Source organism: Capra hircus, chromosome 10 (assembly GCF_001704415.2).
Source record: "Capra hircus breed San Clemente chromosome 10, ASM170441v1, whole genome shotgun sequence".
NCBI lineage: Eukaryota > Metazoa > Chordata > Mammalia > Artiodactyla > Bovidae > Capra > Capra hircus.
This window is the reverse complement of record NC_030817.1, coordinates 41,681,196-41,706,955: the sequence shown is the minus strand read 5'-3', so window position 1 is coordinate 41,706,955 and position 25,760 is coordinate 41,681,196. Positions and strand designations below refer to the sequence as shown.

At 37.8% G+C, this 25,760-nt stretch overlaps 1 protein-coding gene across 4 annotated transcripts in view; it reads left to right on the top strand.

Moving 5' to 3' along the window:
- The window catches only part of CEP152 (centrosomal protein 152), a 102,418-nt gene that overhangs the window by 45,294 nt on the left and 31,364 nt on the right, over nt 1–25,760 (top strand). For 2 of the 4 annotated variants that reach the window (XM_018054173.1, XM_013967153.2), the window contains exons 13-18: nt 8,664–8,859; nt 14,983–15,105; nt 16,318–16,427; nt 17,170–17,298; nt 17,420–17,555; nt 23,951–24,136. In XM_018054173.1, coding sequence (XP_017909662.1) covers nt 8,664–8,859; nt 14,983–15,105; nt 16,318–16,427; nt 17,170–17,298; nt 17,420–17,555; nt 23,951–24,136 — 880 coding nt within the window. The remainder of the gene's footprint in view (nt 1–8,663; nt 8,860–14,982; nt 15,106–16,317; nt 16,428–17,169; nt 17,299–17,419; nt 17,556–23,950; nt 24,137–25,760) is intronic. The other 2 variants (XM_018054175.1, XM_018054174.1) reach the window with 1 other exon arrangement.

The following is a 25,760-nucleotide window of genomic DNA, read 5'->3' as shown; positions in this document are numbered from 1 at the left end:
TCCCATGGAACTATCATCAAGATCAAGAAATAAAACATTGCCAGCTCATATTCCTCTTTCTAGTCATAACGTTGAGCTTACTTACTACTGTCTTAACTCTTAAATTATTTTGGTTTTCTTGTTATCTTTTAAAAGCTAGTTATTCTTGCCTGAACAGTGTATGTTAGATTTGCCTTTGTCTAGAGGGAACTCATATATCAGGTGGTTTTTCTTTTTTCCTTTTTTCTATAGTTTTATTTGATATACAGTTGACCGTTGAGCAACATAGGTTTGAACTGTGGTTTGAATGTGGATTTTTAAAATAAACATAGTATATGTATTTTTATTTTACAAGTGGTTGAGGGGGGGACCAGCGCCCCCAACCCTCTATGTTGTTCAAGGGTCAACTATATTTCCAGGACCATAAAATTCACCCATTTGGAGTATACACAGTTCAGTGTGTTTAGTATCCCCAGAGTTGTCCGTCTATTACCACAACCTAATTTTAAAACATTTCAGCTTCCCCCACAAGAAATCCAGTACTTATTACCAGTCATTCCCTGTCATCCCGTCTGTCTTCACTGTGCTGTGCTTTGTTGCTCAGTCGTGTCTGACTCTGTGACCCCAGGGACCATAGCCCATCTGGCTCTGCCCACGGGGATTCTTCAGGCAAGAATACTGGAGTGGGTTGCCATGCTCTACCCTAGGGGATCTTCCCAACCCAAGGATCGAACCCAGGTCTCTACAATGCAGGTGGATTGTTTATCATCTACTAGGGAAGCCCAAGAATATTGGAGTGGGTACCTATCCCTTTGCCAGGGGAGCTTCCCCACTCAGGAATCAAACTGGGATCTTCTGCATTGCAGGTGGATTCTTTACTGGCAGCCCAGGCAAATAACTAGTTTTCTTTCTACCTCTATGGATTTTTCTATTCTGTATATTTCACTTTAATGGATTTATATAATATGTGGTTAGCTTTTTTTGTGATTGGCTCCTTTCACTTGGCACATAATGCTTTCAAGGTTTATCCATGTTGTAGCATGTATCACTACTTCAATCCATTTTAGAGCCAAGTAATATTCTGAATATATTCTGAACAAGTAATATTGTACTAATATAGCACATTTTGCTTGTTTATTCATCAGCTAATGGACATTTATTTGGATCATTTTACTTTTTGGCTATTACAAATAATGCTGCAAATTTTTGAGTGGACATGTTTTTCAGCTTTCTTAGATGGTTTATATGGTAACTTTTATGCTTAGCATTTTGAAAAATGGTCAGTATTCTGAAGTGGCTGCACTGTTTTACATTGTCACTGGCAACGAATGAGGGTTTCAGTTTCTTTATATCTTCATCAGCACTTGTTATTTTTTATTTAAGAGACTATAGTTTCCTGGTGGATATGGAATAGTTTCTTATGGTGATTTGCTAATGATGTGGTTTTTACTTGATGGCTAATCATGTTAAAAATTTTTTTGTGTGTTGATTGGCTATTTGTGTATTTTCTTTGGAGAAATGTCTATTCACATCTTTTGCCCATTTTAAAATTGGGTTATCTTTTTACTGTTTAGTTTTAAGAGCTGTTTATATATCCTGAATTTAAGTCCTTTGTTCAGATACATGATTTGCCTGTATTTTCTCCTATTTAGTGAGCTGTCTTTTCTCTTTTTTGATAGCACGCTTTGAAGCACAAAATCCTTTAATTTTATGAAGGCTAATTTATGTATTTTTTTTTCCTTTGGTTGCCTGTACTTTTCTAAGAAACCATTCTCTAATCCGAGATTCTGAAGTTTTATACCTGTTTTCTTCTAAGAGTATTATCTCTTGTATTATGTCTTGAAATCTATTTTGAATTAATTTTTTGCATATGATATGAGATGGGAGTCTAACTTTATTCTTTTGCATGTGGATATCCAGTTTTGTATCATTTGTTGTAAAGACTATTTTTCACTAAATTGTTTTGGCATGCTTGTCAAAAAATGAATTGATAGAGAATGTGAGAGTTTATTTCTGAGCTCTCAATTTTATTTCATTAAGCTATATATCTTTATGCACTAGATTGCCGTATCTTTGTAGTAACTTTTGAAATTGGAAAGTGTGAGTCTTCCAATTTTTTTCTTCCTTTTCAAGATTTCTTTGGCTAATCTGATTCTCTTGTAATTCCATATGAATTTTATGATCAGTTTGTCAATTTCTGCAAAGAAATTAGGCAAGATTGTGGTAGGGATTATATGGAATCTGTAGAGCAACTTGGAGAAATATTGCCATCTTAATAATATTGTGTCTTGATCCCTGAACACTGAGTGTTTTTCCATTTATTTTGGTCTTCTTTTATTTCTTTCAGTGTATTGGTCATACACGTTTATAATTTTGTGGTTTTCAGTTTGTCAGTCATGCTTTTGTTAAACTTACTGCAGTGTTTTATTCTCTTGGCTATTCTTTTTTGCTTGATTGTTTTCTCTTTTATTTATTTTTCTGACCTCTCCACATAGCTTGGAGGATCTTAGTTCCCCAACCAGGAATCAAACCTGTGCCCCCTGCAATGGAAGCATAGAGTCCTAACCACCAGACCCACCAGGGAATTCCTTGGATTGTTTTCTTAAATTTATTTTCAGGAAGTTTACTACTAGTGTATAGAAATACAATTGATTTTATATATTTATCTTGTATCCTGCCGCATTGCTTAACTTGCTAATTAGTTCAAATAGTTTTTTAGTGAATTCCTTAGGATCTTTTATAATAGTCATGATCATGTCATCTGAAAATAGATGTATTTCTTTCTTTCCGATGCCTTTTATTTCTTTTTCTTGACTAATTGCTCTAGCTAGAAACTCTAGTACAGTGTTGACAGAAGTGGCAAGAGGAGACATCTTTGTCTTGCTCCTGATTTTACATGGAAGTATTTAGCCATTCTCCATTAAGCATGGAATCTAGTTGTGGGTTTTCTGTAGATATAGGTTTTCTTTAGATTTTTCTTTCACCAACATTTTGGTTGTGAGACTTACAGTACATTGTAGCTGTAGCTACATTACCAGTAGCTGTAGCTCTTTCATTTACCTATGTAAATATGTGTTTGCTTTCATTTGTATGAATATTCCACAGTTTATTTTCCTTTCTACCATTCATAGATTCTTAATGTTATTTTCTGGTGCAATATACATACATTTCAGTTGGGTATATACTTAGAAGTGAAAATTCTTGTAGTACGTGTGTTTCAGCTTTAATAGATAATGCCAAAATCTTTTCCAAATTAGTGTGCCAATTTACCTCCCCACCAGAAGTGTATGAAAATTGTAGTTGTGCTTTGTCTTCTTGGTAACACTTGATATTGTCATTAATGTGTAGTGTTATTTTATTGTGATTTTTATTTGCATTATCCCAGATTACTAATGAGGTTGAGTTCTATTTAAGAAAATACGTCTATTGTGTTTATTGATGGCTTGGGTATGGGGGGAGATGTGTGTGTGTGAAGAAGGACTTGCTGTGTCCCTTCTCAGTTTTTATATGATTTTTTTGTGTGTGCGTGTGTTCTGTTGATCTGTAGGAGTTTTTTGTTTTTTATTATCTGTTCTAGATAGGCACTCTTTGGTTATGTGTACTGCAGATATCTTTTTTCACTTTGGGTTCGTCTTTTTATCCTTTTAATGTATCTCTTGATGAATGGAAGTTCTTAAACATCAGTCAGATTTTTCCATCTTCATGCTTAGTGCTTTTTATAGTCCCTTTAAGAAAAACCTTTCCTTCAGGGTCATGAAGTTATTCTTTTATGCTGCCTTCTGAAAGCTTTATTGCTTTGCTTTATACTTTAAGTTTCACCACCTACCTGTAATTGCTGTTCTTGTTAGGGTTTTTCTGACAATTCTTGCTTGTTTACACTTACACGTGAGCTTCCATGTTTAACTTGTTCTGTTCCAGGAAAAAAAAAAAATCTTGATAATATTTTCACTAGGATCACGTTAAATATATATATATACATTAACGCAGGGAGAACTGATATCTTTAGGATGTTGGATTTACTTATTCAAGAATATAGCATGTCTTTTCATTTGCTTAAATTTATTTGTCTTTTAAGAGTGTTTTGAAGTTTTTCACATTTAGATTTTGCAAAATTCTTGTTAAATTGATGCCTAGATATTTTATTTGCAATAGTGAATGGCGTGCTCTTTTCCATTATTGCTTCTGAGTATTGTGTGTATATATGATTTCTGTATTTTAGGTTATAACCTGTTACATTCTAATTCTCTTCATAGTAGTTTTTCGATGATTTAAGGTTTTTTAGATATAATTGTATCATCTGCCAATGGAGATAGTTTTACTTCTTTCTTTTCACTTATGCTTCAAATTGCTTTCCCTTTAAAACTTAAAGTATTTTATTTAGACGGAAGGAAATGGCAACCTACTCCAGTATTCTTGCCTAGAGAATTCCATGGACAGAGGAGCCTGGTGGGCTACAGTCCATGGGGTCATGAAGAGTCAGATACGACTTTGCCTGTGTGTACTGAACTGTAACTTCCTCCAATTTTAAAGGAAAACTGGAGAAAGAAATCGCAACCCACTCCAGTGTTCTTGCCTGGAGAATCCCAGGGATGGGGGAGCCTGGTGGGCTGCCGTCTATGGGGTCGCACAGAGTCGGACATGACTGAAGCGACTTAGTAGTAGTAGTAGAAATGCTCTTTCCCAAAGTGGTTTTACCATTTTGCATTTCCAGAAGAAATGTCTTAGAGAGTTTCAGTTGTTCTGTGTCATTGCTAAAACTTGATAGCCAGTCTTTTAAGATCTGAGCACTTCTAATGTGTGTGTAGTGATGTCTCATTGTGGTTTTAATTTGTATTTCTCAAATGAATAATAATGTTAATCATCCTTTGATGTGGTTTGCTTCCTGTCTTCTTGACACGCTTAATTTCCATTTGCATATGTTGTTTGGTGTATATATATGGACTGGCGTGCTGTAGTCCATGGGGTCCTGAAGAGCCGGACATGACTTGGCTACTGAACAACAATATGTTATTTGGTCTTCGTATATTTCAGGATACAAACCCTTTGTGTCAGATATATGTGTTGTGAGTGTTTTCCTCCCTTCTCTGGTTTATCTTATCATTTTCGTATATTATCTTTTGAAAAGCAAAAGTTTTTATGAACTCAAATTTATTTCTTATTTACACGTCATGGTTTTTGTACAGTTCATGAGTTAACAAAATTTTTCTGTCATGATTTTAGAAATTCAGTAGTTTTGGCTCTTATAATTACATCTGTGATCCATTATGAGTTAACTTTTTAGTATAGTGTGAGGGAAATTTTGATTTTTTTTTTAATTTCAATAAATCCATTTGATATAATCCCATTTGTCAGAAAAACTTTTCTTTTCCAATTGAATTGCCTTGATATCTTTAATAATCAGTTGATTATTGTGGGCCTAATAATCAATTGTGGGCCTGTTTCTGTACTCTCCATTCTGTTCCAGTGATCATTTTCGTGGGAGCAGTCTAGATAATGTAACTTTATAGTTTTGAAATGGGTTGAACAAATCTTTCAACTTCATTGTTTTCAAAATTGTTTTGGCTATTCTAAGTACTTTGTATTTCAAAATAAATTTTATGATCAGCTTGTCAACTAATATAAAATTTGTCCTCTGGACAAATTTGAAACTTAAATTTCAAATTTTCAAATAAATCTATATAGATCAGTTTTGGGAGAATTGACATCTTAAGAAATTGCCACTTGTCACTTACACTTCGGTAAAGCTGAGGGGATTAAATAAATGGAGTCTTTCAGTTTCTGAATTTGCATACTATACTTCTCTCTTTATCTAGGTCTTCTTCAGTTTCTCTCAGTACTGTTTCGTAGATTTTATTAAATGTTTGGTTTTTTGGTGGCTCAAGAGTCTTAATTGTGGCATGTAGGATCTCGAGTTGTGACATGTGGGGTTTAGTTCCCTGACTAGGGATTGAACCTTGGCCCCCTGCACTGGGACCTCTGAGTCTTAGCCACTGGACCACCAGGGAAGTCCCAGTGTTTAGCAGCTTTCAGTGTAGAGATTTCCCTTTAGCGGAATAATTTCCTTTGGCATTTGTTCTAGAGCATGTCTGCAAATTCTTAGTTTCCTTATATGGAAATCTTGTTATATTTGCTGATTACAGAATTCTGGATCAACTGTTCCTTTATTTCAGCACTTTAAAGGTATGCTCTCCCACTGTCTCTGGCCTCGGTAGTTCCTGAATAGAAATCTGTTGTTATTTGAATCTTTATTTCTGTATATAATGTGTAGTTTTTTTCTCTTGCTGTTTTTAAGATTTTTTTTCTTTTTCTTTTTTCAGTTTTCAGCACTTTCATTATGATGTGTCTCAGTGTGTTTTTCTTTTAGTTTATCTCATTTGTGGTTCACTGAGCTTGAAAATGTAAATTATGTCTTTTACCAAATTTGTGAAAATGTTGACTATTATTTCTTCAAATACTTTTTATGCCCCTATTGCTTTCTCTCTCCTTCTGGTTCTCCAGTTACATATAATGTTAAATCTTTTTATGTTGTCCCACAGTTCTCTGAGACACTGTTCATTTTTTTTTTCCACATTAGATAGTTGCTATTGAACTATTTTCAAGTCCACTCACAATCTCCTCTGTCATTTCTATTCTGTTGAGCCTGTCAGTTGAGTTTTTTTTTTTAACTTTTAGATATTGTATTTTTTAATGATAAAATTTCCATTTGGTTCTTTTAAAGTTTTTATCCCCTGTTGAGAATTCCTATATTTTCATTCATTTCAAGTATGTTTTCTTTATTCATAAAGGCTAGATATTTACCACTTTAAACTTTCAAAACTCTCTGTAATATTTCTAGCATTTGGGTTTTCCTTGTTAGTTTTATATTGAGTAATTTTAGATTGTATACTAGACATTGTGATTTTTTTGTTGTATAGAGACTTGTATGGGTGTTTCAAATCTTGGTTTATTTTTCTGAGCCTTTGCCACATTGATTTGAATCTGTCCTGTGTATTATGTGCCTCTCCAGGGTTAGTCAGTGTGAGACATGTGTGGTTCAAATTTCAGAGAAATTCTCCAAATCCTTGCTGATTTGATGCATGCAGTCTGTTCTCTGCATGCATAGTTCAGGGCTTGGACTAAGGCTTGCTTATGCACAGAATCCAGAATTCCCCTGGTCATCTCCCCAGGAATCTTCCTGCCCTCTTTCTTTATCACTGGTTTAAGCAATTTGATGTTGATATAACTTATAATGGTTTTCATATTTTTTGTGCTTGAGATAGGTATATTTTTTCAGATATTTTTATTTTTTGTCTCTGCAAGTCCAATTTGGGGCATAAAGTCTTCCATTTCCCTCCTCATTGATTTTGTGTCCCCCCGCCACCTCCTTGAACATATGGCATATACTATCTGTCATCCCCCGTCATTTTCTCCTGGTTACAGTTCCTATTTTCTTTCCTGCTTTATTCACGTTTGGTAAATTTTGATTGGATGCTGGACATTCTGAATTGTATGCTTTAGATTTTGGACTTTATTGCAGGGAAAAAAAAACTGTTATTCTTTTTCTGTGATATACTTAAGTTACCTGGAATTCATTTGATCCTTTCAAGGTTTCTTTGTAGGCTTCATTAAATCAGATTTAGAACAAACAGCTTAATCTGGGGCTAATTTGGCCTTATTACTAAGGCAGTATTTGATGTTGTGTGACTTAGGAAGTCTCTCCACTATGGTTCATTGAAATACAAAATATTCCCAGCCCTACTCTTTTGCTGTGGCTTTCCCTGCCTTGCCGCCGTCTTGAGGTAATTTGCTCACATATACCACAGGTCTCCAGAGCCCTTTTTCTGTGTAGCTACCTTCCTCACAGTGTTTTGCTCCCCAGATTCTAGCCATTTTGGTTTTTCCCATACTGAATTCTGCAACTTGGTGAGATTGCAGAGAGTGGACTCCCTGGGTTTCCTCTTTCTGTGCTGCACGTTGGAAACTCTCCAGGAAGAAAGCTGCAGCCATTAGAAGGCTTACCTTGCTTGCTTTAATTTTCTCAAGCATCACTACACTATGCTGCTTGTTGTCCAGTGATTGAACACCACCATTTCATTTATTTTATTTAGTTTTCTAGCTTTTTTAAAGACAGAGAAAACTGGCCCTTTTAATCCATTATGGCAAGGAACAGAAATACTCATTCCAGTTTTAATATTTATTGACCAACTATAGTGGGGATTAAATTAGCACATCATTTATTTGTGTTATTTTTTTTCTTTCGGGTTGCTCAGATATCCACCCAGGCTTGTGTTTTAATAAAAGAGAGACAGAAATTGTTGATTAGGATAACTAGTGTTTTACTATTCATTTCCTCTTTATTTTCTCATTGTTTCTCTTGGAGTCATGAAGGACATGTGTATATAGCATGCAATTTATCAAAAGTAAAAATGCATGCTCTGCTGAAGTTCATATTGTCGAACTCCTTGCAGTGAGGTAGCAGGACTATGCTTAAGAATGGTCTTCCTGTGAATGAACTTATGTCTATATAGGAATGTATGAAAGGCAATAACCTGTGTATGACAAAGCTTAAAATTGTTTTTGAAATACGAGTATATAGTTGGATGGGTTGCAAAGCATGGTTACCCCTGCAGTTAGTTGCTTTTAAGGAATAGTCATGCTTGACTTGTTACTGGATTTAACCGTAAATACGATCATTTTTCCATTAGCATTGTGCAGCAAGAAGGCCCAGATGAAGCGCTTTCTAAAGAGGAGGTCATCTTGAAGCTGAAAGCAGAGGTGCAGCGTTTGCTGGATAGCAACTCTGTGAAGCGTCATCTGGTGTCTCAGTTACAAAGTGATCTCAAAAACTCTCATAAGAAAATCGAAGCTCTCCAAGTGGAGAAGGATGAAAAAAGCATTGAGGTAGAATTTGTAAAGCTGTTTTTCAAGACTGAATAAAGAAAACTCTTATAGTTTTCACATTTAAATTAAACTTTTGTCTTTCAGGCATTCGTTTGACTTTTTTATAAGTAAAGTTAATTAATTTTTGACTGTGCTGGATCTGCTTTGCTACACACGGGCCTTCTCTGGTTGCAGAAAATAGGGAATGCCCTTTAGTTACGGTGCCTGGGCTTCTCATTGTGGTGATTGCTCTTGTTTCAGAGTGCAGGCTCAGTAGTTGTGGTTCCAAGGCTTAGTTGCCCCTCGGCATGTGGAATCTTCCCAGAGTAGGGATCAAACCCACGTCCCCTGCATTGGAAGGCAGATTCCCAACACCTGGACCACCAGGGAGGTCCATAAATGAAGTAAGGAAATGCCACTTAAAGAAATATACTTTCTGGTTACTCTTGGCACTTAATAAATGAGATGCCAATTAGGTAAAATTCCATAACCACAAATCCAATGAGGCGTTCTTTATAACAAGGTATCTGCATTTCCTCAAGATTGGCTTGTTCCAGTAGTGCTTTAACATCTAGTTAGACTTGCCACAAAATGCCCTAGCAATTTGTCTGATATTTCCCTGGCCCATGTTCTTAAAAGAATAGTCATTCTACAATGAAATAAAAAAATTAATTGTATAGTGGTATTAAGAGTTGGGAAAGGCATGTTAAATATGTCAGAGTCCTCGAAACCCACCTTTATATCTTTATAAAGTAAGTTAGTGTGCTTACTTTATAGATAAGGTAAATGAAACTGGAGGAATTTGTGACCCTTCTGGGCTTAGAGTGAGTCTGGACTAATGAATAGGTCTAGGTTATTTCTCCAAGATCATGCTATCAGAGGTCTTTAGGGATGTCCTCTTTCAACAGCTGCCTTTTTCACCCTTCTCTGTCTCTAAATCCCAGCTCACCTCTATTCCCATTGGAAGGAAAGATCCAGAAGCTAAGAGGAGAGGGAAGGTTATATATGAGTGTAGGTAGGTGGGACTTGCCTGGTGGTCCAGTGTTTAAGACTCTGTGCTTCTGCAGAGGGCATGGGTTCAGTCCCTGGCCAGAGAATTTAAGATCTTCCATGGTGTGTGGTGCTGCCAAAAAAAAAAGAAAAAGATGTAGGTAGTGTATTCCTTTTCCTCATGGATGAACATAATATTTTGCTTCCTACTTTGGTACTGTTTTATCTCTTGATCCTTTAAGCTAGGAGTTGTATTCATTAAAACAGTCCTATTAAAGCAAAGTGTGCAAGATGTTCTCTGGCGCTTATTATTGTGGAATTTTAATCGTGCCTAGTTTGCTTTCCAGAAATAATAGTGTGCTCTCACTGTGAAAGCCCTGCCCAGTTTGGTTCTTTCTTCTGAGTAACTATATTTGATGAGCACATTGATTTCAATGTTAATAAGCAAATGAGAAATGGGAGACTGTGCTTCCCCACAGCACATTTAACATCTTTAAACCAAGCTGTTTTAACTGTTTCCATATGTTTTTTATAAAGAATGGAAATGAAAATTTGTGTTAGGTTAGAGTTGATTAATTTAATAAGCATTTTGGTGTGAGTGTGTTAAGGATAGGAGCCTGATTGGGGGTCTGAACTTTAGCTCTGGTGTCTTGTTGCTTTCTTTTTTCCATATTGAAATCCCTAGTTAGCATTTGCTGTACAGATACACTTTCACATGTGTGGAAATGGCTGGTGGCCATTCCTTGTGTTGTTTTTAACCTTTCTGTTTGCCTCCACACTCTACAGTCTGTTTTATCAGTAGATTAGAGGGAGCCATCTCATCTTTGAATACCCTTTTTTTTTTCTTTTTTTTGCCAGGTAGCCTTCTGCCATTGGAGAAGGCGATGGCACCCCACCCCAGTACTCTTGCCTGGAAAATCCCATAGACAGAGGAGCCTGGTAGGCTGCAGTCTATGGGGTCGCGAAGAGTCAGACATGACTGAGCGACTTCACTTTCACTTTTCACTTTCATGCATTGGAGAAGGAAATGGCAACCCACTCCAGTGTTCTTGCCTGGAGAATCCCAGGGACGGGGGACCCTGGTGGGCAGCAGTCCATGGGGTCGCGAAGAGTCAGACACGACTGAGCGACTTCACTTTCACTTTTCACTTTCATGCATTGGAGAAGGAAATGGCAACCCACTCCAGTGTTCTTGCCTGGATTATCCCAGGGACGGGGGAGCCTGGTGGGCTGCCGTCTACGGGGTCGCACAGAGTCAGACACGACTGAAGCGGCTTAGCAGCAGCAGCAGCAGCACCAGCAGCAGCCTTCTGCCGTAGTGATTTCTCAGCAGTCTACATTTGTTTTTTCTTAAAGTGAGACTGAATCAATCCTTGATGCTTATGGCTATTCTGCTTCAACTTAACTATATAGGAATCTCTTGAGAGTATTGTCTTGATAATTCTGTGAGTGTTTGCTCAGTAAATATTTATTGAATTATTACATATGTTGACCCATTTCCTAGATGGGGAAGAGGGAGAGGAGTTAGTAATTTAATGGACAGGTGGGTTTTTAAAATAAGCACTCAAGTTCTCAGTTGTCTCATTAGCAGATGAATGCCTTCAAACTTGGCCTTTGCCTCCTGTTTCTCTCATCTTTTTCTAATGGAGCTCCCTATTTAGTCTGTAAAGTCAGAAAGCAGGGTTGGGGAGGTATGTGGATGAAAAGAAAATCATTCAGTTTAGGGTTTGTTTTTTAAGCTACTTTATGCAAGGTCTAATGGGATTCAGCAATGAAAGAAACGATGGCCATTCTGTGAAGGAACTTCAATTCTAGAATATTGCTATCCAGTGGAAATATAATAATGCCATATATCTAACTTAAAATCTCTAGTAGTCCCATTACAGTAAAATAGGTGAAATTGATTTTAATAATTTATTTAACCTAGTATATATAAAATATCTTCTCAATATGTGATCAATATAAAATTATTAATAAGACAGTTTATTTTGTGTGTGTGCTCTGCCCTTGAAATCTGGCATGTCTTTTCTCCTTACCGCATGTTTCTATTTGGACAAGTCACATTTCAAGTGCTCAACAACCATACGTGGTTACTGGCTACCATAGTCAGTACTACAGATCTATAAGAAGATGGACATGTATAACTTGGTGTAATAAGGATGATACTAATTACAAAGTGCTATGAGAAGGAATAACTAACTGATCTTGCGGGTGGCGTGGGGTACTAAGGTAGCCGTAGTGAAGTCTATGGAGGGAACTTTTGATCTCTGTCTTCAAGGATAAACCCAGGGGAGAAGGTGGAAAGGCACATTTCAGCCTTGAACGGACATACATAAAAGGATATAGCAAATAAGCTAGACGTTTATATTATATAAACGTAGTCTCTCTGAAATCTTTAATGAAGCAAATTCATTAAATGTCTCGATTTTTTTTTTTTTTAATTGTGGCTGCACTGGCTCTTTGTGGTTTGCTGGCTTTCTCTGGTTGCTGCGCACAGAGCAGCAACTTTCTCTGGTTGCTCTTGAGTGCATGGGCTCAGTAGATGCAGCAGGTGGGCTTCATTGCCCTGTAGCATGTGCAATCTTAGTTCCCTAACCAGGGATTACACCCAAGTCCCCTGCACTGAAACGCAAACCCTGGACCACTCGGGCAGTCCCTCTATTGATCTTTTAGAAAGAATGATCATAGCTACCGTCAAATCCGGAGCTTAATGAAATGATGTTGAACTTTTGTGCTTGCTAAGAGAAAGAACACAATAATTTAAACTTCTCTGGATGTCTTTTTAAAGAGAACTAGGCCATCAGAATCCTCCCCTAAAGCTTTTTTATATTAAGAAGGGCAACAAAAATATTTCCTATATAATCTTTTTGACAGATTCTTTCATAGATGTTTTAAAGGTATTGATATATTTATTTCTTTATAAATGCCTTTAGTATGTTTTATATCCATTTCTATTCATCTTATATAGAACAGTTTAAAGTTACTAGAGTTTTTTTCCTTTTATGTCATATGACTATTCATAGCAGTGCTGCTTTATGACATTTCCAGGATAATATGCGATCAAACTAAGGAGTTTGGCCATACATAGCACTATGCAGTGATTAAGGGTGGGTCAAATACTATGCTGTTCATTCCAGTTGAACAACTGGGCCATTAAGGTAGAATGTGGCAAAGGCCTTAGAAAAACCAGACTGGCTTACTAGCAGGCAGGGACCACATCGACACTGAATTTTTTGTAAGCTTAAGAAATAAAACACAGAGCCCTTTCTGTGTGTGATACTTAATAGGAGATCGTTACCTTACCACAAGCTGTGGTTAAAGCCATACTCTGATTCCAGGGGACTTGATAGGCAGTGTTCAGTAGCCAACTCAGAAGGGTCCTGGCTAGAATTTTTTGAGACATAAGAAGATAGTATAGGAGTTGGTATATTATAATTCTTGTGTTTTTGAAGATAATGCCTTCTGTATTCCAGCTTTAGAGAGAGAAATTTTGTTGCGACATTCAAATGGTCCTTCTCTTTTGAAAGACATTCTTAAGAGTTTTGTGCCAACAATTACTGCAAATCCCAAGTCCCAGTGTGCCTGCAGTATGAAAATATGTCAAAATTGAGTGCAGTAACTAGCCATGAAGATTGTTTTTTCAGGGTAGCAGTATGGTGTTACTTTTGTTCTGAGTAATAGAAACTCACTAATAGGGAAGGAAGCACAAATGAATGTCATAAACCTTAAAAAGTAGAGGCCATGTTTAAAAAAAAAAGAGCCATTCTAATAAGTCAACAAAATCCTTTGAAGTCTCATTAATACCCCCAAGTCTGGAAAGCTAACAGAGCAGATAGTCTTATCTCCTCTCTCTTCTGACTGGGACAGGAGCCGTGGCTTCTGGGACATGCTGGCAGGTGAACCAGCAAAGCCAGCAACTAGAGTAGCCTCCCTCTGAAGGAAATGAAGACTAAATGGGAAACAGGAGCCAAAGCCTTGGGGTTCTGTCACCCCACGTAGAATGAGATACACATACCTCTTTTTCCCCCAGTTAGTAGAATGAACTTTGGTACAGATATTTTTTAAACACTGAAGGAAAGACCTCAGAGTTCAGGTAAAGAATAAAACCAACAGGTCAGTTAGAGTAGATATTAAAAAAAAAAAAACAACTTTGACCTCTTCAGTGAACAAATAACTTATAAAAATGGATAAAATACTCGGGTAGTAAGAGGAAAATGCTAACCTATATATATCTGGGAAGATGAAGAACAAGTGAGCAATGAAGGCATGTAAGAGGTTGCTCTCTGATGGTGACACAAGAAATGCAAATGAAAAAAATTTTGGAGATCCTTTCCCTCATCAAACACAATAACCATTCAGTCACTACTGGCGGCAAAGAGAGCTGGACAGACTCTTGTACTACCTGGCGGTATACATGTGTATCAACTTTCTGGAAACAATTTACCAAAGTCTATCATGAATTCCTATTGAATAAAACGTATGAATTAATATTGATTAGATATGCTAAGCCTAATGGGTGAAAGTGTGATGAAAAATAGAATGTTTGCATAGTCTCAAGTGTCTCTGAATAATACTCATACTATTAATTGCAAAATAGTAACTTTATAGTGGAGGTGTCTGCAGACACGGTCTTTGACCTTCATCAGTTAGTTGATCAATACCAGTGATGAGGCATATTGATGTCATATGTCTCCTCAGAAGTGTTCACATCACTTCTTTGGTATTTATGCAAAAATGCATAAGCTAAATTTAATAATGAAGTAATATCAGAAAAGCTCAAATTAAGGACAATCTAGAAAATAAAGGATTAGTACAAGTACTCTTCAAAAATATCATGGATTTGAAAGACAAAGACTGAGAACAACTGTCCCAGATTGAGGAGACTAATAAGATGTGACAACTAAATGCAATGTAGAGTTGTAGATTGCATCCTGAACCAGAAAAAGAATATTTAGAGGAAAATTGGAAAATTTTGTATAAGGTGTGTAGATTGGTTAATAGTTTTGCATCCTAGTTAATTTAGTGGTATTGATAATTGTACTCTGATTATTTGTACTGTTTTTGTACTTTCTTTGTAAGTATGACATTGTTTCAAAACTAGTGCTTAAAAATTTTTAAAAACCTGAAAACTTTTGATTTCTCTTTAACATTTAGACTAAAACAGATACCTCAGAAAAACCAACTAATCAGATATGGCCTGACTCTTCTGACATGATTGTCAAAGATGATATACTGCGGCTTAAAAATGAAATTCAAGTCTTACAGCAACAAAATCAGGTGATTAAAAACCTTTCCTCTATTTTATGAGCAATCTCATGACCTCATTCAAAAATAGAGAGGTACTATGACACACTTCATGGGAAATAAATGGGGAAACAGTGTAAACGGTGTCAGACTTTATTTTTTGGGGCTCCAAAATCACTGCAGATGGTGACTGCAGCCATGAAACTAAAGGACGCTTACTCCTTGGAAGGAAAGTTATGACCAACCTAGATAGCATATTCAAAAGCAGAGACATTACTTTGCTGACTAAGGTACGTCTAGTCAAGGCTATAGTTTTTCCTGTGGTCATGTATGGATGTGAGAGTTGGACTGTGGAGAAGGCTGAGCGCCGAAGAATTGATGCTTTTGAACTGTGGTGTTGGAGAAGACTCTTGAGAGTCCCTTGGACTGCAAGGACATCCAACCAGTCCATTCTGAAGGAGATCAGCCCTGGGATTTCTTTGGGAGGAATGATGCTAAAACTGAAACTCCAGTACTTTGGCCACCTCGTGCGAAGAGTTGACTCATTGGAAAAGACTCTGATGCTGGGAGGGATTGGGGGCAGGAGGAGAAGGGGACGACAGGATGAGATGACTGGATGGCATCACGGACTCGATGGACGTGAGTCTGAGTGAACTCTGGGAGTTGGTGATGGACAGGGAGGCCTGGCGTGCTGTGATTCATGGGGTCTCAGAGTCGGACACAACTGAGCGACAAACTGAACTGACTGACACAAAGGTATTAGTGGACAAGTACATTAGCAGGTAATTAGGGTTCCAGTTATTTCCTTTTACTATTGGTCATGTGGTAGTATTTTCATTGGAAGGTAAGTTAGTATAATTCCAGCTTTCTGTCCGCATAATTGCACAGCTATTGGAAGTATTCTTTCCTCCTTAGGCAGCTCTTGACCAAAAAGTGAAACCTTGCTTGTTTATATGGTTGGTAAGGTTATTGTATTCTAAGACTTGTTAGAAAACATCAGTTAGCCAATTCTTCACTGACTGAATGCTTTTATGCAAGTTTTTAACGTTTACTCCAATCAGAAAGCTATTTGATAAGCCTGTACTCTTACAAGGCCTGAAGAGACTTTTATGAATTATGAAAATGATATTATGTCAAATAATGTTATAATGAAAGAGAAAAGGCACAGAGGATATCAGAAAATAAGATTAGACTAGTCAATAAAGGTCTTTATTTCCTCTAAATACTTTATTCTTTTGTATCCAGGAACTTAAAGAAAGTGAAGAAAAACTGAGAAATACAAATCAAGACTTATGCAATCAAATGAGACAAATGGTACAAGATTTTGACCATGATAAACAAGAAGCTGTTGATAGGTGAGGTACAGACAGAGGCCTCCCTTCTCCCATTTCCTATTCTCTCTCCCTTACACACCCCCCTACAAAAGATTCAAGTAAAATGATGCGGGTGGACCCTCCCCATTGAGATCATAAATTGGAGAAGATGAGTCCCTGGCTTCTCAAATTAGAATTTGGAACACACTTTCCATAGAAATAATGTTATGTAGTGGGTGAGTTCTATGGAACCATCCAAACTGTAGTTCATTGAAACAGTAGAACTTAATGGCTTAACTGGTTTTTTTTTTAATAAGAAAGAAATTTGTGGGAGGAAATAATGTCTTCTAAATACAAAGTCATAAACTTGGAAACAGACTTTTGGAACATAACTTATGTGTGAGTTGGGTGATTTAGTATTTGCGTTTATAGATAACTTAGAATTTTAGAACCACACCCTCAGTTATTTCAATTATTTTTTTTATAAACAAGTTCTAAACACAGACTGTTATACTCTGTGTGAAGGACTAGGGCATTCACACATCTAGGTTTCTAATTTTTCTCTAGAAACATTTGTAGAAAGAAAATGTTGAAGGTTCTCAAAAGATCATCTATTGAAAGTTAGCTATTACTACTTTTGGTTGGGGAAAACCAATCTGATCTTAATTGCTCTATGCATTCATAGGGAAGGAGTGGGAAAGGAGGGAGGGAAACCAGTTCATCTCACTGTTTCTGGTAATGCTGGGCACTGCCTTAGATTCCGCTGTCTGTTGTCTGTCTCTAGGTGTGAGAGGACTTACCAGCAGCACCATGAAGCCATGAAAACCCAAATACGGGAAAGCCTGTTAGCAAAGCACGCTTTGGAGAAACAGCAACTCTTTGAGGTTTACGAGGCGACTCGCTTACAACTTAGGTGAGAATGCAAGTCTCGCTGCCCTTGAAAGTATAGAGACAGCTTTCTCTTATCCCATCATTTAGAGGAAAATTGTTTGTTCTGCAGCCTGACATTTAGTTGCTGGTTTTGTGTATCCAAGGTCTGACTTAGATAAGGTGAATAAGGAGATGGCGGCTGTGCAGGAATGTTACCTGGAAGTGTGCCGAGAGAAAGATAACCTAGAAGCGACTCTCAGGAAGAGCGTGGAAAAAGAGCAACAGGCACAGGAGAAGAAGGTACAGAACAAGCTCTTGTTGGGCTCACTTCATTGCTGTTTGAAACCAGTACACTCATTCCCTTGTGGAACAGGGAAGACTTCTGTAGAAGGCTCTTTACGTTTGACTGATTGACGCGAATTCAGCTCACAAAGTTCAGTAAACATTGAAATGATTATTAAAGCCCTGGAAGAAAATAGCAGATCCATAGGAGAAAGTGATTCTTCCTTGTAGATTTCTAAGAGACCAAAGAGAGTTCTGTAAAATAAGGGAGGTGGATCCGAGTCACTTTGAGTCTGAAGCTCAGATCCTCATTTTGTGTGTGTGTTTGCTGCTCAGGTGGTTACTCCCAGCCCTGTGAGCACTGCATGAAGTATCACCCTCAGACTCCTTTTCCTCTGACCCATTTCTTTCAGGATGTAAGCATCCATTTATTCTGGGGAAATGGGCAGGAATTTGAACTGGGGTGTTGTGATATAGGAGTTGATGATGTGGGGCTGTGAAGAGGAAGGTCAGTTTAAGTGTGCCCTCTGTCTAGGGAGATCTTGTTGTTCAGGGAAGCTGGAGGGGCTGCAGTGTCCTCTGTACTCCTGCCTGAATTTTCCAAGTTGCCCTTGGCGAGTGTTCAGGAGTCAAATCACTTAAAAGCAGTCGCCCCTCCTGTCTTCTTCCCTGTCCTGACCCGATCCTGATCCAGACACCCATCCGCCTCTCCCTTTCCCTTGAGACCAGGCTGCAGACCACAATCTGAAAGCCACCTGCATCAAAATTAGAAAATATTTTTAAAGGCTTGAGGAAATGTTTTTAACAGAGATTTCTGAATAAGTTTCAGTAAAGCTTGGTGATTGCTACCACCAGTCTTGAAAAGAATGTAAGGAGCAGGTGAGGCACTCTAGTTCATTTAATATTTTGATTATTTTTGAACAGGTTAATATGGTAGAAAAACATGCCATGTATACATACCATCTAGTGAAAAAAGAACTAAGGGGAGATGTTTTAGTTTGTGCTGGTGAAATAAAAGCTAGAAAGTGTCTTAAATTACCTAGAAATTAAAGACTTAGCTCAGTAATGTTTGAAAAAATTAAAATAGGGAGAAGATCTAGTGTGATTGTTTTCTTTCTTCCTTCCTTTAAATATATAAATTGGCAAGAACATAAGAGCATTTCTCTCAAAGAGGTCTTTCCTTTTGCAAGTATATTTCCTAGTAATTTTAAAAGAATCAATTTGGCTGTAAAATTTAACCCCCCATAATTGATCAGTTGCAATTAATAGCTGGTACTAACTGGTATTTTGGCTCATAAATTTTTGTGCGCTGGGGCAAGAAGGAAAGTTAAAACTATTTAGGCCTTCCAAAAAAACTATGTTACTTTTTTTCTTTAAGATTGCCATACAATAAAATTGATTCTTTTTCATTTGATATCCAGTTTTATAGATTTTTAACCCATGTGTGTATTGAAACAGAACAGTCTCATCACCCTAAAAGACTCCTCTGCACTATCCACTTATAGTTATACCCATCCCTCACTTAAAGGGCCAGTGTACTTAACAGCAGTAAAAGTTGAATTCCTTTCTTCTCTGGATATTCTTTAGTTTTTTTATTTAGATTTATATAAGTCCTTTATAAAGCTTAGTAGTCTTCATAAGCCAGTCAGAATAGAACTCCTTTACATTTATGAGACTTTAATTTTTTCATATCCTCCAGAACTAGACAAAAGATATGTATTTACACACCAATGTACTTTCCTAGGAATTGTTTCACATTCACACAATGGGAGAAACTTACTAATTTGAACAAGCTAGGGAATTGTTAGGGTAGTGCTTCTCCACAGGACATCAGTCATTTTCCTTGCAGTTGGCCTTCAGGTCAAGAGCTTTGCTTGGATACAAAATGTCTATGACAGGCAATGCTTTGAGTCCCAAGTTGTATTTTCCTTTTTCATATGTCATCTTTCTGCAACACTCGTTGAATCAGGCTGCAGGTTAAGTACAAGTTCAATTCCAGCCTTTAAAGCTTCTATTAACAGATGTTAACCTGGCTTGTTCATATACACAGGAACCTTCAAACTGGGTAGTAATCAATAAAGGCTATGAATCTGTGAGCTTCCCTGGTGGCTCAGACAGTAAAGAATCTACCTGCAATGTGGGAGACCTGGGTTTGATCCCTGGGTTCAGAAGATCCTTTGGAGAAGGAAATGGCAGCTCACTCCAGTATTCTTGCCTGGAGAATTCCACAGACAGAGGAACCTGGTGGGCTACAGTTCCTGGGGTCACAAAGATTTGCACACGACTTGGTTTTTCTAGTGGTCATGTATGGATGTGAGAGTTGGACTGTGAAGAAGGCTGAGCGCCGAAGAATTGATGCTTTTGAACTGTGGTGTTGGAGAAGACTCTTGAGAGTCCCTTGGACTGCAAGGAGATCCAACGAGTCCATTCTGAAGGAGATCAACCCTGGGGTTTCTTTGGGAGGAATGATGCTAAAACTGAAACTCCCGTACTTTGGCCACCTCATGCGAGGAGGTGACTCATTGGAAAAGACTCTGATGCTGGGAGGGATTGGGGGCAGGAGGAGAAGGGGACGACAGAGGATGAGATGACTGGATGGCATCACGGACTCGATGGACGTGAGTCTGAGTGGACTCCGGGAGTTGGTGATGGACAGGGAGGCCTGGCGTGCTGCGATTCATGGGGTCGCAAAGAGTCGGACACGACTGAACGACTGAACTGAACTGAGTAACTAACACACAGATAAACATGAATCTGTAGACAAGGAAAAGATGATCAATGCTGCCAGGCATAATGCCATTCCTACACAGAAGCTAAGGCTTGCTTATACAGTTGTAATCCATGTTAAATCTGTCCTAGAAGTTAGATTTTTTTGACTGTCAGAGACATGCAAAACAAGTTTCAACATTTTAAAACTATCCAAGTATTCCTTCCCTTGAATGATAAAACTTTTTAAATTAAATATTTCTGTAATATGTTCAAATGACAGATTCCTGTGACCAATAAATTTGCTTTTCTTCTGTAGAGTTGGAAGCAAGGTTTTCCTCACTGTGGTGGATTGCAGAAATGGCTACACTTTCCTCCTATCCCTGAATGTGGGTCTCTTTGCAGTGTGGCTTTGTAGCTGTTCTCAGTTATAGATAGTCTGTTTCTCTTCCCTTGAATCTGGCCTTGGTCAAATGACTAACTGGCTAATGAGATATTAGTAAAAATTATGTAAAAAGACATTTAAAAAGCATTTATGCTTTTATTTATGGTCCTTGGAAGCTTGATACTCTTAGGAACCCTTTGTCCAAGCACCATGTGAAGGATCTGGAATAACCTGCTCGATGATGAGACATGTAACCAAGTCTCTGTGTCATCCTGGTGACACTGAACAAACCACTAGGCATGTGAGTGTTGTCATCCTAGACCACTGTAGCCCCAGTTGTCTGCAGAGATCAGCTGAGTAGGCTCATGCCATCACCACCACCCAGGTGATGCACAGAATCATGGGAAATAATAGACGTTTGTTGTTGTCTTTGTATTGTCTGGTTTATTATATCAGGCCTTAGAAAACATCACTACGAACAAAGCTAGTGGAGGTGATGGAATTCCGGTTGAGCTATTTCAAATCCTGAAAGATGATGCTGTGAAAGTGCTGCACTCAATATGCCAGCAAATTTGGAAAACTCAGCAGTGGCCACAGGACTGGAAAAGGTCAGTTTGCATTCCAATCCCAAAGAAAGGCAATGCCAAAGAATGGTCAAACTACCACACAATTGCACTCATCTCACACGCTAGTAAAGTACCCTCAAAATTCTCCAAGCCAGGCTTCAGCAATACGTGAACCATGAACTCCCAGATGTTCAAGCTGGTTTTAGAAAAGGCAGAGGAACCAGAGATCAAATTGCCAACATCTGCTGGATCATGGAAAAAGCAAGAGAGTTCCAGAAAAACATCTCTTTCTGATTTATTGACTATGCCAAAGACTTTGACTGTGTGGATCACAGTAAACTGTGGAAAATTCTGAAAGAGATGGGAATACCAGACCACCTGACCTGCCTCTTGAGAAACCTATATGCAGGTCAGGAAGCAACAGTTAGAACTCAACATGGAACAGACTGGTTCCAAATAGGATAAGGAGTACGTCAAGGCTGTATATTGTCACCCTGCTTATTTAACTTCTATGCAGAGTATATCATGAGAAACGCTGGGTTGGAAGAAACACAAGCTGGAATCAAGATTGCTGGGAGAAATATCAATAACCTCAGATATGCAGATGACACCGCCTTTATGGCAGAAAGTGAAGAGGAACTAAAAAGCCTCTTGATGAAAGTGAAAGTGGAGAGTGAAAAAGTTGGCTTAAAGCTCAACTTTCAGAAAACAAAGATCATGGCATCCAGTCCCATCACTTCATGGGAAATAGATGGGGAAACAGTGGAAACAGTGTCAGACTTTATTTTTGGGGGCTCCAAAATCACTGCAGATGGTGACTGCAGCCATGAAATTAAAAGACGCTTGCTCCTTGGAAGAAAAGTTATGACCAACCTAGATAACATTGAAAAGCAGATACATTACTTTGCCAACAAAGGTCCATCTAGTCAGGGTTATGGTTTTTCTTGTGGTCATGTATGGATGTGAGAGTTGGACTGTGAAGAAAGCTGAGCGCTGAAGAATTGATGCTTTTGAACTGTGGTGTTGGAGAAGACTCTTGAGAGTCCCTTGGACTGCAAGAAGATCCAACAAGTCCATTCTGAAGGAGATCAACCCTGGGATTTCTTTGGAAGGAATGATGCTGAAGCTGAAACTCCAGTACTTTGGCCACCTCATGCAAAGAGTTGACTCACTGGAAAAGACTCTGATGCTGGGAGGGATTGGGGGCAGGAGGAGAAGGGGACGACAGAGGATGAGATGGCTGGATGGCATCACGGACTCGATGGACGTGAGTCTGAGTGAACTCCGGGAGTTGGTGATGGACAGGGAGGCCTGGTGTGCTGCGATTCATGGGGTCACAAAGAGTCAGACACGACTGAGCGACTGAACTGAACTGAACTGATGCATATATTCACACATGTAGACACAGAAAATTAGTAGGAATTTTCTTCTTTGCGTCAAAAGGAAATGCAGGTACGTATAGAAACAACTCCTAAAGGAAAAGCACACACAGATAAGACAATTTGGGGACTTCTTTTACAGTCAAAACAAAAATACCAGTGATATATGGTCTGTGATGTGACAATGGACGATTTTCCCGACCACGTGGATGAGACTGTCCTGTAGTCCTAGTACAGCTGCAGTCCCCATGACGTGGCTGAAGAAATGGGTCCCTCAGTCCCTAGGCGGTTCTCCAAAACCATACAACACTCAGCAAACAGATAACATCTTTTTGGCATGTACCAGTGGTGGAAAGGACTCAGATAGCAATTAAGACAGAAATAATCAAGGTCAGCTGTGAACCCGAAAAAAAAGCCAGACAACCATATAGTCATGAGTCAGAAATAATGGCGAAGAATCAGAACAAAAGATCTGGCGCCAAATAGCTCTAGGTATGTGAGGTGCACTTCCTCGGTATTGTAGTCTGCGGTGTTCACCATGTTTCTTCTCGTAGCATCTTGGTAGGACTTCCAGAAGAGCCATTTGGAAACACTTTCAAACAAATGCTCATAGATAATTTTGATCCCTGAGTAGAATTTCATTAGAGTTTTCAGATCAATTGTGTTTCTAGAATAGAAAATATTATAGGAATAGTTCAAATTATTAAATTTTAACTGACGCTTGACAGTTCTTATTTGATAATGCTTTAGCTAGTTTTGGTAAAGTTTTGAATTTGATAATGAAAAAAGTACTAACCTGAATTTGTTGAAGGATGCATAACTTTTAGAATAGAGCAGTAAGAGACTTCCCTAGAGTTTCAGTGATTAAGATTCCATGCTTCCCCTGTAGGGAGCACAGTTTTAATCCCTGATTTGAGGAACGAAGATCCCACATGCCTTGTGCCCTGGCCCGTCACCCCCCAAAAAGAATAGAGCAATAACTTTGGGCTTATCTCAGAATACAGATCTTTCCAGAAATGTAAGTTTTCCTGGGCTCTGATACCTCACGTGTCCCGTGATGGCTGGACTGTAAACATAAATGTCAGTTTCACTTTTAAAAAAGGATATTCGGTCTTCTGGGAGTATTTATTTATTAGGTGTATTTATTGTACTAGATACCTTTTCTTTTAATGTATCCAACTGTAAATTTCTTATCCAAATATGTGAGATATAGGCAAGTTTTTACAAGACAACTTATTCAACTGATTGAGTTAGCATATAGGAAGTTCACTTGTCTCTGTTGCTATTATTTATTACATGCATATAACTATTATCTTATAAATTTGACTTGAAGGATATTAGTGTTATATGAGATACTTATTTGAATTTTGTTTAAAGAGACAGCTATTGGAGGAAAGAGAAGAGTATGTAAGGAAACTACAGGTGGAACTTGAAGAAAAGTACCAAGACACCCTTGTGATGGAAAAGGACAAGTGGCTGAAAGAACACGAAAGTAATATTAAACAGCAGGTTGATAATGAAGTGATATTAGCGAAAGAACACTGGGATAAGGAACAGAAAGAGGTGTGGGTTAAAATTTCTTTCTAGTCACTATGTTTAAAAAATGTATAGTACTAACTGTTGAGAGAGAGCTCTTCCTGAACTGACATTATTTTTAATAGCCAAGTACATATTCAGTATTCTTGCCTGGAGAATCCCATGAACAGAGGAGCCTGGCGGGCTGTAGTCCATGGGGTTGCAAAGAGTTGGACACGACTGAGCAACTAACACACACACACACACACACACACACACACAGCACAGACATATATGATCATTCATTTTATGTTTTTTAATTGGGTTATTTGCAGTTTATACAAGTTTTATTTTTTAAAACTTCCCACTGCTTAGCTCTTTAGCCTAATTCAGGAAGTGTGTTTTGAGGGGTACTTTTTTAATTTTTTAAATGAAATGACAATCAAATTTCATATGGTGAAATGATTTTGATAACTCGAGACCAAGATAATTAACAAATACTTAATGTACACTGGTGATTAGAAGATAGAAGTAATGATTGGGTAGGCTTGGAAGTATAAAACTTCTATTAACTTCTGTAGCAAATGAAGTTAAGAAATGCTCATAGTTTCCAAGAAATTGAAGAACCAAATTATGATCTTAAAAACTTAGTTGGAAGTGAAATATGTTCTCAAACTTATTTAAACTAGGTTCTTTTGTCCTTGCTATTGCTATTAATTTGGGCTGGGGCTATCTCAAAATGGAATTCTAGACCATTGTCCTGTATTTTGACTTTCTTACTCATCTCCCATCCCTTCCTTCAAATTTCATCAGTCAAGTGCTGGCACCTGAAATTCCTTCACCAGTCATTTTTTAATATAAAATATATTCTGGAGTGTATCTAGCTATGTATCTATAAAAATATAGATGTCACAAAACAAATGTCCTATTTTTAAATTACTGCAAATTGTTTTTTAGTTGGATTTTTTAACCAGTTATTTACTAGGTGAAAGAATGAGACAGCTATAATGCTTTTGTGAGAATGTTAGGAAAGGATAAATCAAAAAAGGCCGTTTAAGATAGGCCTTTTAAGAGAAACAGTACAGCCAGCAGCTGTGGTAGCCAGGGAAGTAATCTGAAAACCCTGGTGGGAAACTTTAAGGAAAAGCAAATTTTGCTATTTCACAAATTTGCCCACTACTAATTATGTTTGCGTCCATCCTACTACACTGCTGAAAGTCATATCATTAAGACATTCTTCCAGTAATGCCCTCCTCTTGAATGCACAGCTGACTCAGTGCAGTTTATTATAACAAACAAGATTCTAATGTGGTCAATTGAGTCAAACTATTTTTTAAAATGTTCAATTTTAGGTTCATTCATTATACTTAACCCATGCCTGCTTTGTGGAAACTCTGATCTTGATGGAAAATCACATATTAATAGCGGAGATTTTCTTCATTTTTTTAAATAATCATACCATCATTGTATTGGCAATGTGAAAGTTTCCATCTTGAGAGCAAGATAACCTGATCTTATACAACATAGTTAAATCTCCTATGTGATTTGTGTCCCATAGATAAAGTAAAAAAGTAACTTTCAGGATTTCTGTGAGGATATGTTCTCATTGACTACATTTCGAAACCTCACATGATTACTGCAGCAATGTCTAGATGGTTCTCAAACCATCTGT